This window comes from Taudactylus pleione, unplaced genomic scaffold, assembly GCF_031769625.1.
Source record: "Taudactylus pleione unplaced genomic scaffold, aTauple2 ptg000005l, whole genome shotgun sequence".
Classification (NCBI taxonomy): domain Eukaryota; kingdom Metazoa; phylum Chordata; class Amphibia; order Anura; family Myobatrachidae; genus Taudactylus; species Taudactylus pleione.
The window spans coordinates 29,182,980-29,208,157 of NW_028284408.1; the positions used below are offsets into that span (position 1 = coordinate 29,182,980).

At 43.4% G+C, this 25,178-nt stretch overlaps 1 protein-coding gene across 1 annotated transcript in view; it reads left to right on the forward strand.

Annotated features, from left to right (window-relative positions):
* Positions 1-25,178, forward strand: part of LOC148543324 (inactive dipeptidyl peptidase 10-like) — a 246,190-nt gene that overhangs the window by 21,082 nt on the left and 199,930 nt on the right. Inside the window, exons 4-6 of the mRNA XM_088481087.1 lie at positions 15,302-15,397; positions 18,418-18,512; positions 20,033-20,107. Of these exons, the coding sequence (XP_088337213.1) occupies positions 15,302-15,397; positions 18,418-18,512; positions 20,033-20,107 (266 nt within the window). The remainder of the gene's footprint in view (positions 1-15,301; positions 15,398-18,417; positions 18,513-20,032; positions 20,108-25,178) is intronic.

Sequence of the window (25,178 nt, forward strand, 5' to 3'; positions counted from 1 at the left end):
TCCCCTTTTGTAATTCTAAAATTTCCGTGATATTCAGCGGAAATGGCACCAACCCTACATTATGCTGTCCCTGTGGCACATGTGAACACACCCAGCAATCGGTTTGATTTAACACTTTGCCTACCATGCTGTGATAATCCTCTAAAGGATACCCTCCCCAGTACGGGTTATATTTAGGTTGGCACCATTGAATACAGTTCTCATCAACTAGGGACCCACAAAACTCACAAATACAGGAATCTTCAGACGATAACCCTTCACACCTTCCCCGAGTATCCGGAATGACAGCTCTCTTAACAATAACAGTACTAAGATTGGTCAGACACTCCCCTGATTGGCATTGCACTCCTCCTTTCTCCACTCCATCAGCACTGCCATCAGCTCCTGTTTCCTCAATAGGTCCCCCATCACAGACACTGGATATTCCCGAACTGACCAGGATGGTGAAAACTCTAAAAGAGAATATGAAAATGAACACAGCAGGCCCGTCCATTGTCACAACAAGACCTGCAAATTTCAGGTATCTCACTACAACCTTTTCAATCCTCCCGGAACAAGCTCAAGAGTGACAGATCCACACTATCAGCTTGGTCTCCGACCTGTTTCTCCACCGGTTGATCGACCTTTTTACAGTGAGTGGAATGGACCCAGGTATCTCTCTCGGGTACCTTCAAAGATGTAGTACTTGTCAGCAGCACCTGGTACGGACCTTCCCACCGATCAGTCAAACAACCTGAACGTAAGAAATTTCGGATCATTACATATTCTCCTGGTTCAACATCATGGCAGTTCATTTCAGGCATATCATGGGACAACAATTTCAGTTTCTGCTGCTGTTGCTTTAACTGCTTACTCATTGATATAAGATACTTCACAGTTACCTCGTTGTTACCCTTTAGATCTTCCTGTGGACTTATAATCAAATGAGGTTGTCTACCAAACAATATTTCAAATGGGGACAGATTCAGAGGAAATCTAGGAGTGGTCCTTATACTATGTAGGACCAAAGGTAAAGCTTCTGGCCATCCTAGTCCAGTCTCCGCCATGATTTTACTTAGCTTATTTTTAATAGTCCCATTCATCCTCTCTTCCTTGGCACTGGCTTGCGGTCGGTAGGGGGTGTGAAGTCGGCTATTAATACCCATCAGCTTACACATATTTTGGAAAACATCACCTGTGAAATGGGTACCCCTATCATTTTCGATGATTCTAGGGATACCGTACCTGCATACAAATTCCTGAACTATTTTCTTGGCAGTAAACGCAGCAGTATTAGTGGCTGCTGGGTAGGCCTCAACCCAGTTAGAGAATACGTCTGTGCACACTGATACATACTTAAGGTTCCTGCAGGGTGGTAATTGGATGAAATCAATTTGTATCACCTGGAAAGGTCCATCAGTCGGTGGAATGTGGGACGGTTCGGTAGGGATCGCTTTCCCTATGTTCTTTCTCAAGCAGGTCAGACAGGACATTGCTATCTTCTCTGCTTGTGAAGAAAACCCTGGTGTGCACCAGTATGCCCTCACCAACTTGCACATGCCCTGTTTACCCAGATGAGTCAGACCGTGTGCTGCTCAGCCAGGCTGGGGTAATATGCCTTGGGGGCTACTGGCTTACCATGTCCGTCCCTCCAGAGCCCGGAGGACTCTTGCCCACACCCCTTGGACTTCCAAATGGATTTTTCCTGAATTGAACACAAATTTTGCATCTCAATTAATTTCAGCATATCAATGGTTTGGAATGACATAATTGTTTCAATTGGAGAAGGCATTTCTAACCCCTGCTGCCCATTTTGCAGTTTCGTCAGCTCTGTTGTTGCCCAGTGACACTGGGTCATCCTCACATGTGTGGGCTTTGCATTTAATTACTGCCACTGCTTTGGGCAGTTGGATTGCTTCTAAGAGATGTTTTATGTGTCGGGAGTGTGCAACTGGTGTGCCTGCTGCTGTCATAAAATTTCTCAGACGCCATAGAGCCCCAAAATCGTGCACCACCCCGAACGCGTACCTCGAGTCAGTGTAAATGTTAGCAGATTTGCCTGCTGCCAGTTCACATGCTCTAGTCAGTGCTACTAACTCAGCCACCTGGGCTGAGTGAGGAGGACCGAGAGGTTTAGCTTCCATGATGTCTGTGTCATTTACAACAGCATAACCTGTACATAATTCACCTGTGTCTGTTTGTCTATGACAACTCCCATCCATATAGAAAGTCACATCCACATTCTCTAAAGGTGTGTCATGTATGTCAGGTCTAGCAGTAAAGGTCTGATTCAGATATGTCATACAATCGTGAGTGTCATCATGTCTGCTGAACTCACCTCCCGCCAGCAACTCCTCTCCTTCCACCCTTTGTACATCATGTTGTACATATGGCAGGTATGTTGCTGGATTCAGCGTACTGCAACGTTTAACTGTAATATTTGCAGGAGCGATTAGGGCTAGTTCCCATTTGGTGAACCTAGCCAAGGAGACGTGTCTGGTTTGAGCTGAGTTCAACAGAGCAGATACAGCATGGGGAGTGTAGACAATCATATCATGGCCCAATACTACATCCTCACTTTTACTCACCAATAAAGCGGTAGCTGCTACACTTCTCAAACAGGTGGGGAGTGATCTTGCTACCGTGTCCAATTGGGCACTGTAGTATGCTACGGGCCTACTGGCATCACCATGTTTTTGTGTAAGGACACCTGCAGCACTACCATCGGCTTCCGTACAATATAAATCAAAAGGTTTTTCATAATCGGGTATTCCCAATGCAGGAGCTTTTGTCAGGCTATCCTTAAGATTAAGAAAAGTCTGTTCTGATTCCTCAGTGTGTGTGACGCGATCGGGCTTTGAGGAAGAGACTAGTTCCTGTAAAGGCAAGGCCAAAATAGAAAAATCTGGTATCCACATTCGGCAATATCCACACATTCCCAAGAAGGTACGAATTTGCTGTTGATTCTGCGGCAGTGTCATGTTTTGGATGGCCTGGATTCTATCATTTGTGAGATGTCGTAACCCCTGGGTTAGGCAGTGTCCCAAATATTTTACTCTGGGCTGGCACAGCTGTAACTTGTCCTTAGCCACTTTGTGTTCTGTTAGCGAGAGATGAAGTAACAAAAGTTTAGTATCATTCACACATGACATAAAAGAGTCAGAACATAGCAATAAATCGTCCACATATTGAATTAGAACTGATCCATTGGCAGGTTGAAAAGCTTGTAAACAGTCATGCAATGCCTGGGAGAAAATACTGGGGCTGTCTATGAAACCTTGGGGCAATCGTGTCCATGTATATTGCACACCTCTGTATGTAAATGCGAATAGATACTGACAGTCAGGGTGGAGAGGCACAGAGAAGAAAGCAGAACAGAGGTCAATGACAGTGAAATGGGTTGCATTTGGTGGGATCTGCATCAGGATGACAGCTGGATTCGGCACTACAGGGAATTGGCTCTCTACTACCTTATTAACACCTCTAAGGTCTTGCACCAGCCTATAACCCCTCCCACCACTCTTCTTTACTGGAAAGATGGGACTGTTGGCTACACTAGCTGTACGAACTAAAATTCCCTGTTGCAATAATCGCTCGATTATTGGAAACACCCCTAGTTCTACTCCCTGTTTTAGTGGGTACTGGGGAATTTTTGGAGCTTGCCTACCGCTTTTTAAGTGTATCATTACCGGGCTTACATTTGCCATTAATTCAGTGTCCTGTCCATCTTTTGTCCAAAGGGAATCTGGAATTTGGGACATTTCATCTACTTGTGATGGATTTTCTTTTAAAACTGTAGAATGATACATTATCCTTTGAGGGGTGTCTAACATATCCCGCACCTCGTATACCATTCTCTCTGGGATATCTAAATATACACCATCAGGGGTGCAATATATGACACATCCCATTTTACATAACAAGTCTCTGCCCAGCAGGTTAGTAGGAGCCGCGGCAGCCAGAAGAAAAGAATGTCTGGTATGCAACGGCCCAATACTAACCTCTGCGGGCCTGGTTAAAGGATAACATTCCACTTTACCTGTCACACCCATTGTTGGTATTGTCTGGTTGGTCACCTGTAAATTAACGGGAGATTTCATCACTGACTTGGTCGCCCCTGTGTCTACAAGAAAAGGATATTCAGTACCAGCTACATCAACCATCAAGACCGGTTCTTCCCTAGTACTTCCCGTTAACCTGACTATCTGTAGACTACAGGTATGACCTGACCCCTAGCATTGGCTACCATTCTCCAATAAAGCATTTACGGCTACAATTGGAGCTGGTGCTTGCTGAATATTTGCTGATCTCTGTGCATATCCCTTATGGGGATATCCAGGTTTCCCTTGGTGTGGGGTCCATACTTACTGTGTAGTTTCTACTTAAGTGTCCTGTTTGTTTGCAATTAAAACATGTCCGTGATTCAGGTGAAAGCATGTGTTGTGAAGTTTGAGCAGAGGGCATAGGTGGTGGATATGGGTAAGGATAGGGAGGGTAAGGGTATTGTGGGGGAAAAGAAGTGGGTGGATATCCTGGGACCTGTGGTTGCATTGGGTTAGTGGGATAGAGTTGTGTTTGTTTTTGAGTGGGGTTAGTGAGAGCAACTTGTTCTGACATGAGTGTGTGTGCAAGCGTGTCTGTTGGCTGTGATGTTAACGTCATTCTCTCCAGAGCTTGTATACTGACAGCCATTAATTTTTCGCTCTGGGTCTCCCTCTTTTTTGAGATGTTATTGTCATGTTCTATGGCAGACTCTATGAGGTTATCTATTGTAAGTCCCCGCCAGCCAGGCTGTGAGGTCTGAACCCGAGTTTTTAAATTCTCTTTTAAACCATCCATTAATATTGTGACTATCATTCCCCTGTGGTGAATGCTATCTTTAATCTCTTCTATCCCAGTGTACTGGGTGATAGCCTGCAGAGCCCGGTCACAATATTCTTCTGCAGTTTCACTCTCTTTTTGTTTGATTGTGAAGATTTTGTTCCAGTTAACTACTACTGGAAAATATACACCCAATTGAGTCACAATGCGGGAAATGTTACCTTGGTTTACTTGGTTTACTTGGTCTGTTAAGGGAACGTCGCCATCCAATACACAGTCCGTGATAAATTTTGTCACGTCGGTATTGTGTGGCAGGCAGGCCCTTAACACCACACGCCAATCTTTATTAGTGGGCTCATGAGAACTACCCAAATTTCTCAAAAATCTTTCACATTTGGCTAGTTCCTTTTTGGGATTGGGGAAATCATTTATGATGGAATTTAGTTCTGCTCTTGTCCACGGACAATGCATTACTACTTCCCTCGTGGGCACTACACCGTTTGCATCCGCATTTCCATTCGGAACAGTTATTGTCCGAATGGGATACAGACAGGCAGCGTTGCTACCTCTGACCTGCTACGTATGGTATTAACAACTTCCTCAATGGGTGCAGAGTGTATTAACACTTCCCTTGCTGTTACCGATGGAGATGGCGGCACCACCCGTGATTGTGGTGATGCAGCATCTATCATTTGCACAGCATGGGAAATGGCAGACATTACAATAGGCTCATCTTCTACATCATAAACATTTTCTTTATGGTTACTTAAGAGGGGGTACAAATTACTTGTTACATTTTTATTGGTATTTTTGGTAACTGTACTTGCACCTACATCCACATAAGGTGGGGGAGGTGAGCGTGAACTGCTGGCAATACTCTCCACGATGCTACTTTGCCGCACGTGCGCGCCAATTTGCGGCTTGCCCGTATTGCAACTCAGCGTCGTGGATGTATTTTCTGGCAATGCGTTCGCAGCGCTAGTTTGCATCGTTTCCACATTTTTAAGCCAAGCATCCCCTTCATGCTGCCATATTTTTAAACATTCAAAATTACTTTTTCTCTTGGGATCGCACCATACCGATGTGATCCTGGACATTATCTAACACATTTTTGTCAAAACTACCAATTCTGGGAAACGGTCTAACACTCTTTCTCGTCATATTAAACCATATATCACAATACCTTATTGCATAAGTACCGTACTTAGTATGCATAATACGACGGGCTGATCCAATCGGAGCCTCCATTAGCAGCACATCATTGCTTAACATTTCTACTGTTTGCGTGGCTCCCATTCTGAGATAAACCTACGAGCCCCCAACTGTTGCATCGTCAGTATTAACCTTTAGTATATTCCTTCCTATAAACCTCTAAAATTCACCTGCCTAGAACCTTTAAGACAAAACCCTGCCTAAAACCTCTAAACAGAACGTTAATTGCGTACGCAGTATAACCGCAAATAAAGACAGGAGTGGAATCTGTGTTTCCAACGCACAAGTATTATTCAGGTAAAAGTACAGTCAGTTACACGCAATCTATACATACACAAGTTAGGCGTAAAAGGAAATAATACAGACCCAAGTACAGTTATACATACGCTGCGCCTCTGGACCCAGAGATAGACCTCAGACTAGATATTCTCAGTTCACCCAAAATTCAGCATGAACTGGCGAACCAGTGTTCGGACACATGTATTTATTCCCCCCCAGACTGATCTCATTGGTTCCCAGAGGAGAAGCATATGTTACGACACATTTAACAGGTTGTTTCAAATAGACTTTCCCTGCCTCTAACAGCCGGAGTCTTTCTGGTAACGCCTCCTGTAACATTCCATCAGCTAAACATTTTGTTGCTTGTAAGTTCTGCGATCCGTAACTTGAGTTTGCATGATGCGATCTCTCCACCGATAACACCGGGATGCTGTAAAAAGCGTACGCATCAAAACGAAACCAAACACACCTTGCTTACCATATATAATACCTTAGTTATCAAAAACCTCTATTTCTTAGCATTTAAACTAACTTAACCAACTTGAATCATACAATTTGATGCTAATGGAACCTTGTGTGCGAATATGTAGTGTGTGAGTATTCGGGGTTTGATATAAGGACGCTAGATAATTTGGGGCAGATGCGTGCGCATAAAGCTACTTTTTCAGCGGTTTCATACTAAGTCTCATGCATTCGCTAATATGCGATTATTTAATAGCGCCCTTGTGGGTATAATTGTGCGTATGAAAAATGGTGAAAGAAGCGATCGCATAGTGCTAATAAAAATATCGCCACATGTACTATATTGTGAGTTCACCTAAAATGGCGCTTAGGCGGCCATTCGCAAAATGGCGTCTTGCGATCGCATTTCTAAAATGGAGTCTTGCGGCCATTCGCAAGATGGCGTCGCTGCGATTAAATTTTAAACTGAACTTGTCTCACTCAATTATTCAGCTTCGACAACGTAATATGTTTTTATTAAAGACCATAACATAATACAAACATCAAATCTCTCACATGAGAAATTCAATTTAGTAGCATAACAAGGAAATCAACATTTGGTATATCCATTTGTTAAAGAAAAAACAAAATATGGTCACATTTTACAACAAAACCTATATCAAAAACATTTACATCAGAATAAAGAGAAAAATAAAAAAAGGGGAAAAATTAAGAAGAGGTGAAGAAAACAAAAAAGCTTCATACCAGAAAGCAAAAATGATACATCCGACCAACAACTTTTAGTGGACTACGGGATTATGAACTTTTTATATCCTCTTTTTACATCCTCTCCAACGGCAGTGGGGGAGTGGGGAGTTGTTGAAAAGAATATATAATTAGAACAATGAGCAATGGGGGCAATGGGCCAGGTCACATTACAATGAGCAACTGGACTAACAATCACAATGTATAAAATAAAAATAGTATCTGTAAATTGCACATCATTATTTAAAAGGGATGTAGTCAGGATCCCGACGGTCTGTATATTATTTATACTGCAAACAATTGCATAGATCAGAGGTCCCCAAACTCTGTCATTACAGTTCACGTTTTAAGGATATCCATGCTTGAGCACAGGTGACTTAATTAGTACTTCAGTCAATTTAATTTAACCAAGCAGGGATATCCTTAAAACCTGGACTGCAATGGCGGAGTTTGGGAACCTCTGGCATAGATGGAGAGCAATGGGGATGAAGGTATATGAGTGAGGTACAGATATCCAAATAGAGAGATATGTAACCAGAACTATAACAATGCTTTTTCCAGCAGTTCGGTTTATAGGACTTGTAGCAAAATAATTTTTTATTTAACTCTTTAGCATACATAAAATATATGGTGCCACATGTAATATGTTTAATCCTTTGATTACTACATCTCCTGTACCACTACTGAACGTTACTGGTTCTTGTTGCAATGTTTAGCACTGGCATATATTGGGCCTGATTCAGAGTTGGACACTAGTAAAAGATTGGTTGCTTGCTCCCAATGTTTTACTTCTGCGCATGCATCTGAGACGCAGCGCGCATGTGCCCCGATGGTTACTGCCAATCCATGCAATTTTGATGGGCGTTCCTGGGCAGTGACTGTGAGCATGTTTGGGGAGTGTCGGATTCAGGAACTGCATCTAAAGACACAGTTCCACTGACACCGGTGGCCATAGACCCTTGGACATTCAGCGACCAGCAGAGGCAGTCCGATGGAGCGGCCATTGGGCTGGGTAGGCTGATGAGAGGGGCAAATGAATAATATTTTTTACATAGTATTTTTTCAGTTTCTTTTAGGAGTGAGGCATGGTCACCCCTCCCTGATTTGGCCACGCCCCCACCAGTATCCGGGTATCATTCAGCTCTTGATGTACTAGACCAGGGGTGACCAGACTTTTGGACTTGGTTATTTACTTATAAAGCTAAAAATCTTTTGTCTACCAAGTATGTACATATGCTTGAAAAATAGGTTGTGGCATACAAAAGCGGGCGTGTCATGCAAAAGGGGGCATGGCTTTGCAGCAAGGGGTGTAGGGACTGTCCTGTCAAAATCACACATTAGCCCCCCCATTAAAAAAATGAAACACATTGGCCCCCAAAGGAAAAAAAATATTCAAACATTGGCCCTCACAGCAAAAAACCCCAAAACAATGTCCCCCCACAGGAAAAAAACAAAACAGCAGCTACATAATTTTATGGGAAAAAAAAGCTTGATAAATAGGCCCCTTAGTGTGGACCTGGCATTTCTGGTTGTGTGTTGGTGAGTTTAGTGTGGACCCATTTTTTCTATACATTGAGCATGTATGTGGCTCTTACCCTCTTAAGAAGTGGTTTAACAATTGCTTCCTTTAGTGGTTCTGGAAAAATGCCTGTATGCTCTTTGCAAACAGACATTTTCCAGAGCCACTAAAGGAAGCAATTGTTAGACCACTTCTTAAAAAACCTAATTTAGACCCCAACTGCATGACCAACTAGACCAGTATCAAACCTTCCTTATCTAGGAAAGGTCATTGAGAATGTGGTGGCAATGCAACTGGAAACCCACCTGTCTACCCATGATATTTATGATCCATTCCAGTCAGGATTCAGGAGAAGACATAGCACTGAAACAGCTCTAGTATGTGTGCTTATTATTTATTTATTTATTACCAGTTATTTATATAGCGCACACATATTCTGCAGCGTTTACAGAGAATATTTGGCCATTTACATTAGTCCCTGCCCCAGTGGAGCTTACACTCTATATTCCCTACCACATTCTCACACACATACACACTAGGGTTAATTTTTGCTGGGAGCCAATTAGCCTACCAGTATATTTTTGGAGTGTGGGAGGAAACCGGAGCACCCGGAGGAACCCCACGCAAGCACAGGGAGAATATACAAACTCCACACAATTAGGGCCGTAGTGGGAATTGAACCCACGTCCTCAGTGCTGTGAGGCAGTAATGCTAACCATTACACCGTCTGTGCTGCCCTGTGTGCTTAATGATCTTCTGATGGCAAGAGACAGAGGTGATTGTTCAATCTTAATCCTTCTGGATCTCTCAGAAACATTTGATACTGTGGACCACAGGATTCTAACTGAGCACCTGAAAAATATCTGTGGACTGGATGGCACAGTCCTTAGCTGGTTCAAATCAATTCTGACTGGCAGGTCACAGAGAGTTTCTTCAGGAGTAAACTCTTCATCACCAGTGCCACTTCCATGCGGTGTCCCACAGGGTTCTATACTATCTCCCATGCTTTTTGCAGTATACATGCTACCACTGGGTGAAATATTCAGGCATCATGGCCTGGTCTACCATTGCTATGCAGATGATACACAACTGTACCTGTCCTTTGCTCCAGGTACAAAGGACCCCATAACAACCCTAAATGGCTGCCTAGCTGAGCTTCAGGAGTGGATGAGTGCCAGTTGACTGTGACTGAACCCTGATAAAACAGAGGTCCTTATGATAGGTCACAAGTCAGGGCTACAGCATAGCCAACCAACAGGACTTACGCTTGGGGGATCAGAATTATAAACACTGAACATGTGCAGAATCTTGGTGTTGTCCTGGATAGTGGCTTGATACTTAAACATCAGGTATCAGCCACAATCAAATCCTCATTCTTTCATCTGAGGAACATTGCCAGATTCAAGCACTTAATTCCCTCAGATCTGCCTAAAGTCATACATGCATTTATATCATCACGCCTAGACTACTGCAACGCCCTCTACCTTGGTCTCCCAGTAAAAGACTTGCACCACTTGCAGATGGTACAAAACGCAGCTGCCAGGCTATTAACCAACCAGCCCCGTTTCAGCCACATAACACCCATTCTCTACTCCCTTCACTGGGTGCGAATTGTTTTCAAGATTGGCTTACTAACTTACAAAGCCCTACATGACCATGGCCCAAGATACCTAAAGCAGCTTCTGATTCCTTACCGTCCCACTCGATTACTGCGATCCGTTGACAAAGGACTATTAACAGTACCTAGAATCTCCCGGAATTCGTCTGGGGGTCGAGCTTTCAGTTTTGGGGCTCCAACCTTATGGAACTCACTTCCCCGCACAGTTCGAGAGGCCTCTACTCTAGAATCCTTCAAAATTAGACTCAAGACTTACCTCTTCAGCCAAGCATTTCACTAATGTCCCTTGTTTAAGCTTATTTAGTATTTTGTACTGTAAAGGCAAATGTAAAGCACTTTGAGTCCTTTAGGAGAAAAGCGCTATATAAATAAATTATTATTATTATTATTCCCAGTAGATGTGTGGCAGGCGGCATACGAAACAGAGAGAGCATTTACTAAAGCTGAGAGGCTAAATCTAAAAAAAAACTGTAACGTTATTACAGTTTACACAGACGCCAGCACTGAGGACACATTCATAAATCACTTCTCATCCTTAGCAATGAGTAACCCCGGCATTATCACTGGCTGCAATAATTTCTGTGGTCTGCTAATCATATCTGGTTATCATAGGGGTAACCCGTCACTGGGATACTTATATGTGATCAGGGTGACAATCAGCGATCCAGACCTTACCGGTTCCCAGCTCTCTGGCACCGGCACAGTGGAGGCTGTTACATGTGACAGCCTGAGCCAATAAGAATCAGCCTGATACTTATTGGCTATTGCTGTTACAGTGGCAGCCGACAGAGAGGCTTCAGCTAGCCGTTGCTTCAGTTCGGTGCAGCAGCCAATAGAATCACACTGATTCTTATTGGACGCTGCTAACTGCTGCTGGGCGGGCCAACATGATTGACTGGTTGAGTGTCTTTGGCCACATCTGTACTAGATCCTAATTCCATCCCGTTTCCGATCTATTCTCCCTGGAAGTACATTTCACATTAGTTTGTTGTGCGTCCAATACAAAGCAGATTGTAGCAGGATATATTTCCCAACTAACCAGGGCTGGATTAATGAGGGGGGCAGCTAGGGCGGTTGCAAGGTCGAACACTGGTGGCCCCCATGCAGAGTCAAATAGAACACGAGAATAGATGCCCAGTGGCATCTGTTCCCGCATGCAACAGCATGCTGAGGGGCTATCTCAAGTGGCTCCCAAAGCTATTAAGCATTACATCACGTTCTCAATGTTTTAGAGAGCCATGGTCTGCTCTGTCTGCATACTGCAGCAGCAGCCAGAACTGGACCTTGAGGGAGCATGAGGCCACCAACACAAAGTTATCAGGAGCCTGCAGGACTCAGAGGTGAGTACTAGAAATGGGCATACTGGGGACACTGTGCGGCATAATGGGGACATTGCAGGACCAGTCCAGTAGGAGCCGTGCACTGTGCAGAACGGGATTAAGGCGCCCGTTAACCCTGCATGCGGTGAAGCCGTCCTTGACCGAAAAGGGTGTGTGGTCTCATTACCATAGGCCACACCTCATATATGATGCCATTGGGGGTGTGTCTGTATGGCATGCCTCCCGGTTAACATCAGGCTGGGAGCGAGCCCAGTATACCGTCAGTAGCTGGGCTTCCCCCAGCCTTTTACCTGCATTGAATGGATATGCACGCGGCATCCATTCAGCTTCCTCGGAGTCCGGCACCGACGCACAGCTGTGCCGGTGGAAATGCCCAACCTCCCGACCACCCGCAGGATACTTCGCCCCACAGCTGGAACAGCGGGATAGTGCCTGAAAAGTGGGACTGTCCCGCTGAAATAGGGATGTTTGGGAGGGGTGCACCCTCTATGGGGTGGCGTCCCTGTTCGACCGTACTAGTAAATCGTGCCTCAAGCCGGCCCTGGGACATTGGGTGGCATAATTGGGGCACTATATTAGACATGTGGAGAGAATTGTGGCATATTATTTATACTGAGAGCATTGTGTGGGATATTGGGACACTGTGGCATATGGAGGGCATTGTACGGCACATGGAGATGGCACTGTGGCATAAAGTTACATGGAGAGGGCACTGTTTGGCCAAATTTTTGTACTGAGGGCACTGTGTGGCATAATGTAATTTTATCGGTAGGGGCCCCCACAAATGAGTTTCATGGAGCCCACAAAATCCTTAATACGGCCCTGCAACTATCCCTGCACATAGAACAAAATACTGGCTGGTAAACTCTGGATGGTCTTGCCACATTTGGGACATACATTTGTATACATTAGGTAAGCACAAACACACGATAAGCTTAAACGCAAGATACGAGCACCATATTAAATACACACAACAAGCAGTTTCCTCCATGAAAATTTTATTATTACATATCTATAAAATTCAAACTCATACCATAAAAGAATGTTACTTTTTATGGTTCAAACAGGTCACTATTAAAGATTAAAATATCAACTCTTTATGAGATATGCGTTAAAAAATCTGACATTACAGATTATGGGGCCTATTTATTAAAGTATATTTGCTGCATGTTTTCGGGGGATACCCACAAATATTAAGTATCCAAAAAGATGTAACATGGAGAGACAGCAGAAGATATCCCTCCATTTCCGACAGCTTCTATGGGGGCTGCTGTGCTCCCGCAATTACCAAGCTTCCCAGAGCTTGGCCCCGGCCAAATAAGGATTCTGTATTGGCGCGAATTGCGGCGATAAGGAATACTTATTATCAGGGGCAGAACGCAAATTATAATAAATATGCATCTAACTCCATTCATTTATTTACTTAGAATTTGATATTTAAAGAAAATTAAATATTCATACAGATAAATTCCAAACACTAGGAATATGATCAAACTGGTATGTGAAACACCTGCTACAGTATATAATGCTACTATCATGTGTCTAGTAGATGCACATTAGAGAGCTGCAGTAAGGTCCAATCCCCTCCATCCCCTCACAGCTTTTACTGGCAGCCAGTGCCGTAACAGGAGGGCACTGCGCCCTGTGCCGGCCCCACCTCCTGAGCACATGATGTCATGATGTTGCACCGAGGGAGCAGGGGTGCCAGCCCCGGAAAGTTAAGCACTGCCTGGAGCGTACTCAGGATGCTCCAGGCTGTTGTACAGGCTGCAGGGTGCATGCCCGGAATGATACAGGCTGCAGGGTGCTGTTCCAGTCACCCTATTAGCAAGATGCAGGAGCCGTGGTGCAGCAGCAGTCCCACATGCAGGGCGCTGAGCCCTGGGCGACGGCACAGCACACACAACCCTAGTTATGGCTCTGCTGGCAGCTGCCTAGGGATGACCATTGGTAAATAAGACATGTATCAATTAGCCAGTTCTTCACGGTGGGTAATCATAATAAGGAAATAGTGCCGTGGCATCATAATTTAGATCACACATCCTAACAATAACATATAAATTTAAAAACCAAACTATGTAGTTATCCAAATGCATTTCACCACCGGTGTGTGGCATCCTCAGTGGGTTCTTTTTATGAGTCAATGACTATGTAAAAACACCCAGCAATATATAAAAAATATAGTGGATCCGCATTCTGCACAATAAACTATGACACCAGATAGCAGCACACCTTCTCACAGGAAAATCACCACCTTACTTTTGGATAAGATAGTTGCACATTGAATTGTGTGATGGTTTAGCACTTGAGTTTTCCATGATGTTATTCAGCAATAAAATACATGTAAAATAACACAAAAAATATATATCATCATAATACAGTACAAATATTGCATGGTTACAAAATCCAGTGACGTGCGGTGAGGTCAATGGCTGGGGAGGCACACATGTATAAAAAAACAGTTTTTATATTAAAAGTCTGGTGCATGACAGGGAGTATGATAGGGGAGAGAGTATGACAGGGGAGGCTCTGCCTCCCCTGCCTATCCTGACCACACATTCCTGAAAAAAAATCCCTTGTTTCAAACAGTACACACTTGGATGATGATAAAGATTCCCTTTACTTCAAAAATAAGGTTCCATCACAGGAAATGCCCTATAGGTAATCTGCCTACTTTAGATAAGATACCAGATGGCCTTATAATAAATCCTTGAGATTCTTTCCAGTTGTTCCCTGATATATATATATATGGGATATTCATCATGGGTAAAAGAGTATTTGTCTTTTACCCATGTAGAGGCAGATTAAAATAACACACTAGAGTTCGGAGTAAAGTGAAAATTAGATATGACAGGTCACCTTAGAAGAACCCTGATCCTCCTACCAGATAGCTGCCAAGTCTAGGCAGATAAGATAAAGTCCTGAGAGGAGTATACCCCTCGTTATGGTGAAGCTATGGTCAAATGAGGTGAAAGTGCAGGCTTGGAGTTCTGGGTCCATTGTAACACCCGTGACTTTGCGGCCATAGAACGCATCGGGCATCCTGCAAGCTAAATACTGGTGCCACAGGACAGCAACAGCGCCACCCCCCAAGGACCTGCACCCTGAGCAGCGACACCACCTGCACACACTTAGTTACAGGCCTGTATAAGTACCAACATGTAGACATTCAAATCAGGACATAAACATTTACTTTATTTGGTTATAGGTATAATGTATTAACAGCATAGAATAGCTTTATCTTTCTTCCATTGACTTTTTCCATTTAATTTTGTCTATTTTTCCATTGCTTATCTCTACTGTACTATGTGCAAACTCTCTGGACAGACATCCCAAGGAAACCTGAGAAGTCCCTTCTGACACTGTCTGACATTGAGGATTTGGATTATCAGCTCCATATTCCTCATCTTTCTTGGGCAAGTGGTGAGTGCAAAATTCATGTCCTATAAATCACATTTTGAATTGTCATTTGTATAGTTTTTAGTGTTTTTTTAGGTCATAAACTGTAATTGTTTTTTAAGCACTTATAACTATAAGAGGTACAGTATATCTATCTGGTGTATGGCTCGCAGATGTCGCACTCACATTCTTGGTATACTTTCCTCAGTCACGTCTATGACTTTTATTTAGCAAAGTTTGTAATAGAAAAGATGGACTTTCAGCAGCAGTAGGGCATACTTGCCACAGCCAGGGTAGGGTGTGATCCAATGACATGATGCTCACAGCCAATCCTTGGGCCCCCTTGCGGCCAGCTACTCCCTGCTGCCAAGCACCCAGTCAATCATGATAAATATTGTTATGCAGTCAGTGGTTTCCATCCATTATAAACTTTTCAAATTCAAAGCGACTAAACGTGCTTGCAAAACTTGACAACAAACTATGGGCCTGATTCAGACCCACTCGCGAGCGGCTGTCCGCTCGCAAGTGGGTCGATGTTATGGACTGAGCATGCGCACGACGGAGGGAGCTCCGTCGTGCGCATGCGCCAGACGCGACGAGCGAAGGAAAGTCCTTCGCTCGTTGTGTCCGATCAAAGGGGGCGTGCTGTCAATGTTGATTGACAGCACGCCCCCTTTGGTGGGCGTGCCGGGGGCGTGCCTCCCTGACGGGGGCGTTCCCACGGGAACGCCTCCCGTCAGAAGCCGGCCCACTGACATCACTAGAGATGTCAGTGGGAGTGATTTTGGCTTGATAGAGCCAAAATCACTCCGGAGCTTGCGGTTGAAAACCTCAACCGCAGGCTCCGACTCGCAATTTCGATGGTCGCGATGGTCTCGACCATCGCGGCCATCACAATGCACGCTCGTATAGCCTGTGGGTGGTGACCCACAGCTATACGAGCGTCCAGGAGGACGCTCCATGAAAATGGAGCCCGGCCCTCATTCAGAGCGTGCGCTCTGCTCAGAGCGTACGGCTCTGAATGAGGGCCTATGACTTTTAATGTAAATCTATAGTAGCTGCTGCTTTTGTGAATGATACAACTATTAACGCATTTGCATATGTTTAGCATTTGAACGAGCAGTACTGGCAGTTCATTTAACATAGAAATGTAGTCCTTATTGGTTTCAAGAAACGTGTAAAGCAGGCTATTATTCTCATAAATAATGTATACATTTATTCCAGTACAGAGTGTTCAGCATCTATGAGGAGTAATGCAGCCCTAACTTAGATTTACTAATTTACATCAACCTTGAATGTAATTTGACTTTGACACATCTCATTTACTGTAAATACATTAAGGTTAGATTTTATTCTTAAGCCAGTTACTCTAAGCCAGAGACTGCTGTTTAATATACAATTTGGTTATAGATATATTAGTACAGGACTGAAAGGTTGGATCCCTGCTGACATAACTGGGGCTAATCGCACACACAGGACATTCTTCCGACCAGCTTTAACAACATTCCCAACAAAGTTCTGGTTAATTTAGATTACATTATATATGGGCATTGCCCTATGCACTGCAATATTGGGCCAACTGGAAATGTGTCTGCTGATATCATAGTTTGTGTAGCCACATTAGACTCCAGCTCTAACCTCTGGTTAGTGAATACCAGTTATGATACCACCAGGGATTTAATAAATATAGACTATGGTATCCTCTGATGCTGTCTATGTAATCTGGTACAAAAGGAGTCACACAAATACTCCAAAATTCACAATTTCAGACACAAACTGTAACAGATATAATGGCGCTTTGACAAACTTAACATATGAGTTGTACTCCCCTGTTAATAGGAACTTCCTCTTTTCATAACAAATTTTAAGTAACACATTAAAAAGGGAGAGATAGAGAGACAAAAAACTATTGTGTAATACTGTTGGTTAACAAATTATACAATTATAAGTCACTAATTTATGGGTGAAGAAGTTGCTTCTTTTGTATATCATAGTTAGAACATCCACCAGGTAAAGATACATTTAATGGGGTTGCCTCCCACCCATAGAACTCACTGTCTCCAAGCTTGATATAAGTCCCCAAGAAGATTGTTAGGTATCCCAACCAATGTGTTTCGATCCTGTACCTTGCAATCTTCTTGGGGACTTACCTGTTGGAAAAGGAAGGACGTTTGTCCAGTGCAGAATTACTTCCCTCTTATGGACTTTGGACAGAGTCCTTGTAAATACGAAGGTGGTCCAGTGCTGTTATTCAAGACACCCATGATGTGCCCATTTATCACAGGGAATCTGAGTGCGATGCATAGGGGGCAGCCCCGAATTATATCCGGCTTATGGTGGTGGTCTGTAACCTGATCTTAAAGACACCTTGTATATGCCTAATATCAAGCTTGGAGGCAGTGAGTTCTGTGTGTGGGGGGCAACCCCATTACATGTATCTTTACCTGATGGAGGTTCTAACTATGACAGACGAAAGAAGCGACTTCTTCACCAATAAATTAGTGATTTATATTATAATTGTATTTGGTAATCAACAGGATTACATGATTGTATTCTCTCTCTCTCTCTCTTTTATATGTGGTATTTGTCATGAAAAGAGGAAGGTCCTACCACTAGGTCCTACCACAATATGCTGTACAACAGGATTACATGATTGTTTTCTCTCTCTCTTTTATATGTGGTATTTGTCATGAAAAGAGGAAGGTCCTACCACTAGGGATTACCACAATATGCTGTACAACAGGATTACATGATTGTGTTCTATCTCTCATATAAAAATCGTTCTTCAAAACATAACAGGAACCTTATTAATTAGCTGATGATGCTCTTCCATCTGCACAAAACTGTTTGGCTTCCATTGGTAGACAAGTTTGAGACCATATTGATCATGTTAGTCTGTGAAGATCTTGTGATTGACAATACATAGAAAAATACTAATGCTCCAACTAGTAGAACTCTCTTGATCATCACAAAAAGACCAATATATATCACAATTCTATACTCTTTGTGTACTAAAGTGCATGTCCAACGTTTTCTATACTCAGACTGTGAAATTATTCTGGAAACCAGAGATGGGAATCTAATTCGGCAGAATTTAGACACAAAACAGTCCAGCATCCTACTGAGTAACATCACCTTTGTAAGTACCTCCGTACCTCACAAGAAGTAATGTATGCTCAATAGCTAGACATCGAGATCTAAATCAGGAATTATATCCAGCTGCCACGGGGGTCACCCCAATATGTTTTGGCAGCACTATCCAGAAATGCTCCCATTTTCAGTAATGACCTGCTTTTGTTTCTGTCATCTCCTTTTACTACACTTTACTACATAATATATCCAACTTACATACTTCTTAATCAAAAGCTCACAATTGAAGGTAAGTGGATAAAGGTGTTATGTAACGAGTTTCATTGATGAAGGTTTTATTTCCAAGGGATCATAGTAACAATGTTATGTTATATGTTGGTAGTCTATTTACTGATATATTTTGTGGATAAAAGTGTTGTATCCATTTCATATCACATGTCAAATTTATATTTAACATATCTCCGTTTCTTCTAAACAGGCATTAACACCTTCATCCACTCTCCTCTTCAAATAATCTTACCAGAAAATACAATTAATCTATACAGTTTTAACTAAGAGGGAGATATATCAAAGTCTGGAGAGACATAAGTGGATAGAGATAAAGTACTAGCCAATCAGCTCCTAACTGTCATTTTACATGTTGAGTTTGAAAAATGACAGTTAGGAGCTGATTAGTTGGTACTTATCTCTCTCCAAAGTTTGATACAACTCCCCCTCAGGCATCAAACTAAGGAGGGAGATGTAAAACCATTGAGATACAGTGGAGGAGTTGCCCATAGCAACTGTCATTTATGTAGCACAGTTTAAAAAATGACAGAAGCTTATTGGTTGGTATGGGCAACTTCTCCACTTTATCGCTCTCCAAGGTTTGATACATCTTCCCCCAAATCTTTTAACAGGGCAATTTATCCTCCCATTTATAAAATTAATACAGCTGAAAATGAATTGTTGAAAAACCATTGAAACAGCTGCCATGGGAGCTACATATGAGCAGGCAGCTGGGAAGCTAGTAGATAAATTTAGGTCTCCATGGAGGTAGCATTATATCCGGTCTTGATAATGCCCTGCAGCCGGTAGTAAGTCATTAATTGTGGAGGAATTGAAACAGGAAGGAATGGCAAACTGGCAGCAGACACTGCCCTAAAGAATAACAATCTGTGTATTAATGTATAACATATGCCATATGTCCATCAGAAATTGTTGAGCATCAACTAGTTGTTTTACGATGGATTTCCATATTTGTTGCCAAATTGCAGTACGATACAATATGCATATATTGACCAAAGAGAAAATTACATATTTGACACTAGGGGTGTATTTACTAAGGTGCCGGTTTTTAGAAGTTAAGATGTTGCCTATAGCAACCAATCAGATTCTAGCTATTATATTCTAGAAGTTGATAGAGAAATGTTAAGTAGAATATGATTGCTTGCTATTGGCAACCTCTCCATTTCTAAAAACCTGCACTGTAGTAAATATACCCCATAGTTTTTTACTAACTATAGCTCTCAAACTCTTTAGCACATTTCTTCTGTCCTCCTGATAGTAACATGACCTTTCTCCTGGCAGACGTCTCTCAGGATGTCCGATGTAAAGCTGTCTTCAGATTTACAAAATGTGCTCATGGTTTCTAAAAGCCAAAAGGTATGAATGTACAAAACATATTATATACATATATATTCTGTATATATAATAATTATTGCGATCCATATTGTGAATACTATTGTATGTGGTAAACCTTGGTAAAGGCAGCACAGATGGTGTAATGGTTAGCATTACTGCCTCACAGCACTGCGGTCATGGGTTCGATTCCACCACGGCCCTACCTGTGCGGAGTTTGTATATTCTCTCTGTGCTTGCGTGGGTTCCCTCCGGCAACTCCAGTTTCCTCCCACACTCCAAAAATATACTGGTTGGTTAATTGGCTCTCAACACAAACAATTAACCCTAGTGTGCATGTGATAGGGAATATAGATTGAAAGCTCAACTGGGGCAGGGTCTGATGTGAATGGCCAAAAATTCTCTGTAAAGCGCTCCGGAATATGTGTGTCCTATATAAATAACTGGTAATAAATAAAGGGGAGATTTAATAAAGCTTGGAGAATAACACCAACCAATCAGCTCCTAACTTTTACTTTTCAAACAAGTGACAGTTAGGAGCTGATTGGTTGGTGCTATTTATCTCTTTCCAAGCTTTATTAAATCTCCCCCTAAGTGTTCTATTATTTTGGTTAAAGTGACTGGACACTAATTCATACAGTAGAGGCTATAAGAACCAGCAGAGCACCTCACCTGGTAAATTGAGTACAAGGGACTGAGGAAGGGATTATTAGGTCAGCTGTGGTTGCAACATTTAGACGTTTTTGCAGTAAAATAAAGCAGATTTTTATGTCAAGCGTAATTTACACTTGCAGGCCCCTTTAGCCTGGAGAAGTGGACATGCAAACGTAGCTTTTGTACAGTATGAGCATATACATGTAATTGTAGCATGCCCTTTAGAGATGCAGTCTAGTTAGAGTAGGTCCATCTCACCTCCAGATACTTGTTAAATGTAGAGAATAGCCAATAAGTGAATAACCCATGTAACAGTGTACCCATGGCTGCCAGAGCTTGATGCAGCCAGGGCCCTTTGGATCGCGTGATTCCAGAAAATTACCTAATAGTAAATAAAACACATATACCAAATGTTTTAGTATTTTAATTTAAAGATATTATCGCTAATATCAGAGCCGGCCCTAGGTAATTTGGTGCCCAAGCAGATAATAATCCCACCAGCAATCTAAGTGTTTATATGTGGATGTAGTTATATTGCTGGCGGATGGGATGCCAGCTGTCCATATACTGATGCAAGAACCCCTAACGTCCATACCTGGGTAAGTATGTTAAGTTTGCCCAGAATGGGGGGGTTAGATTTAGGAACTCCCGGGGGGTAGATTAGAGATAGCCACGCCCCGGAGTGTATTAGGGTTATGCTACGGGGAGGGGGGGTTAGGGTTAGGCACCACTGGGGGGAGTTTAGGGTTAGGCACACCCTGGGAGGGTTGGGTTGGTTTAGGGTGCAGGAAAGGGGAGGTCAGGGTTAGGCACCACTAAGGGAGGGTTAGGGGGGGAGAGGGGGAGGGTACTTATCTCCTCTGTCGGGGTCTTCAGTGATGGAGCTTCCATCTATTCAGCCGCCGGCATAGCATACTGATTTTATATATATATATATATATATATACACACATATACATGTACACACAAATGTATTGTACACATACATACACATCCTATAAATATACATACATAATATATATATATATATATATATATATATGTATATATATATATATATATATGTGGGGGCATTGACTATGAGCGACAAATCCGCTGGTAAGTGCAAAAAATGCAATTAAGTGCAAATATATAAAGTGCTAATATTAAAGTGCAATTGTGCTAAACAGTGTGACACATGAAACAGTGCAATAAATATAAATATACCAATGAGTAAAATTAAAAACGATATACAATTTATTTTCAGAGAATTAAAACAAGAGATAAATGGATAACAGGTATAAAATGGGGATGCTAAGAGATTAAAACATAGCCATTACAATTAAATAGAATAAAAATTGCATATTTCATAAAAAGTAATAGCTTATCTGAGTCATGAATCAACGGAAAAACATTCATGAAAAAGTCCATAAGACGAAACGCATTGGGAACCATATCTCTGTGTCCTATGAAGAAGTATATATTTGCATTTTTTGCACTTACCAGCGGACTTTTCGCTCATGGTCAATTCTCCCATTTGTTTTTAATGAACTAGGTAGTATATCACCAATACTACTCAATATTGACAGGGAGCTGACGCCCACTTACTAGTTTATGGGCATATCTGCATTTTATACCAAAGTTGGTATTGATCATTTGGTTTAAATATCTTTTACTGGCGCCTAAATCCACAAAATATTCTATATATATATATATATATATATATACACACACACACACACACAGGTCCCAGTGCCTTCAAATTTAATTAGTAAAAAAATATAAAACTGCCTGACTTTCTAGCCGGCAGACTGCATGGCCACGTTCCTCTCTTCAGAGGACAAACAGCTTCATTCCTCCCGCCCACCCCATCTTCCTGCAGCCTGCAAGTCACTGAGCCGCAGGCTGCACAAGCCATTGGACAGTTGAGCCATCGCTCAGTTGCCTAGTACCTCTCTGCGGCGCCGGTGGGTGTGACTGTCAGGCAGGTGTGCTGCGCGACGTGTGCGCAGCGCTGGTGATCGGATCACTGTAGAGATCCAATCTCTGGCGGGGGGCCCTCACAGGGGGGCCTGGGGGTACTTAGCCCAGTGCTCCCCCAGCTCTGGGGGAAGGCGTAGCGGTGAGTGACAAAATTTGTGGGTCCCAAGGACCCACCACTTTAAAAAAATGGGGTCCTGTCTGACCATTTCTGGGTCCCATGATAATTTATGCTTTAGAGCTCCCCATATCCCCCTAAAATATCCATCTGATACACCCAACAGCAGCAGATATTCCCCCACAAGACCCTTAAATGCATGTTTTAATGCCTCCACGATCTTACAGGTAATATGACTTGTCTGTTCACAAAACCCATAGTGAATAAGTAGGCTTACCATATCATCACTTTAAACTGGGACACTAATGGATTACACAGGTTCTGTGGCTCATTAAAACCAGGTGAAATCCAGGCATGAAGTCAGCCAGTCACAGAACCTGTGTAATTAATTCATTTGTCCCATTTTAAAGCGATAGTATGGTTAGCCTATGAATAACGCTTTAGGTAATAGGCATATTTATCAAAGGATAAATGCCCGGTCTTTACACATTATGCTGCACATTAATGCCCTTTACACATTATACAACACAGCAATGCCCAGCCTTCACACATGCCACACATTAATGCCCGGTCTTTACACATTATGCCACACAGCAATGCCCAGCCTTTACACATTTTGGGCTCTATTTATTAACATTATTTTTACTAAAATAAAGTGAAAAAGGGTGTTTTCACACCCTTTTCACATTATTTTAGTTTCACCTGTAGTTATTACAGGGCAATTGGAGTAGAATTAGTAAAATTCTACTCCAACCCCCAGTATCACTTATTTTTAGTAAAGCAGATCGCATTTCCCATAATTGTAATGGGAAATGTGATCTGTGTGCATGTTACTAAAAATAAATTGTAAAAAAATACCGGGGGAAGCCCTGTGATAATAACGCCACCTGGAGGTGGCGTTATCCAGGGTCTCCCCCGGTTACCGGGCTCCCATTCTGCTCTAACAGGGAGAGCAGAGGCGGGAGCCGGTACCAGTAATCAGCTATGTGGTCTAATCAGACCGCAAGCTGATTGCTGTAAAAAAAAGAAAAAAAAAATTAAATATTTTTTTTTTACTTACCTGAATCCAGGGACCGGTGATCGGGCCTCCGGTGATGGCTCCTCTCCGGTCAGCTGGTCTCCCACAGTGCACTGGGGCCCGGTCATCAGGTGATCGGGCCCCAGTGCAGTATGGGAGATCACCTGATCAGGAAACCCGGAGAAGACCACCGGAGGCCAGGAGGATGCAGGTAAGTGTAATGAAGGGAGGGGGGGTCGCGGGGGTCCGCGATCGCGGGGGGCGGGGCTTAGCGCCGGGGGGCGGGGCTTAGCGTCGGTGGGGGGGTAGTAGCGGCGGTGGATCGGCGCATGCGCAGGCTCTTAGTCGCGGTATTTTTTCCGAAAATACCGCGACTACAGTGCGGATGGGATCCGCAGGGACAGAGCTTTATCACAAGCTCTGTCCCTGCAAGGGATTTATAGTAAATCCCTGTGATATTGCCTGAATTCGCAATGCGAATTCACTCGGTAATATCACACTACAATCCGCATTCAATATGCGGATTGTAGTAAATAGAGCCCTATGCCACACAGCAATGCCCAGCCTTTACATATTATGCCATACAGTAATACCCCTTACAAATGATGCTGCACATTAATGCCCTTTAGTCCTCCTATGCAGTGCCCCCAGTAGTAGTCCCCCTATGCAGTGCCCCCAGTAGTAGTCCCCCTATGCAGTTCCCCCAGTGGTAGCCCCCCTCTGCAGTGACCCCTGTGGTAGCCCCCCTCTGCAGTGCCCCCCTGGTAGCCCCCCTCTGCAGTACCCCCAGTAGTAGTTCCCCTCTGCAGTGCCCCCAGGAGTCTCCCATATGCCTCTCAAACCCCCTATGCAGTGGAGGTAGCTGCCCCTCAAATAGGAGTGAGCTGGGCATTAGGCCCAGATCACTAAAGGGCAAATTGGTGGGTCAACTACTGGGGACCCACCTATTTGCCCTTTAGTGACCTATGCCTAATGCCCAGGTCACACACCTATTTGGGGGGGGGGCATATTCCTTCAATTGAGCCTAATGACCCCTATGTAGCCCGGGCCTTGTGCCCGCCTGTATGCCTACAGGCCTATTGCCTGAATTTATGCCACGGGCCTAGTGCATGACAACCCTGGTGGTCTAGGGAGGGGTAAATAACGGTGGCCCAAGGCCGCCTACCCGCATAGTGGAAGAGGCTGCGGGGGGGAGCTTCGATAGCTCTTTTACTTTCCACCCCCGCAGTCCTCTCCGGTCCTCAGCTTCAGTCTTCTGCTGCTGGCCCCATCCTGGCCAGCGGCGCTGCCTCTTCCTTCTTGATCGCGACGTCTTCTGGCCTCTTGCGCGGCCGCCGGAACTGTTG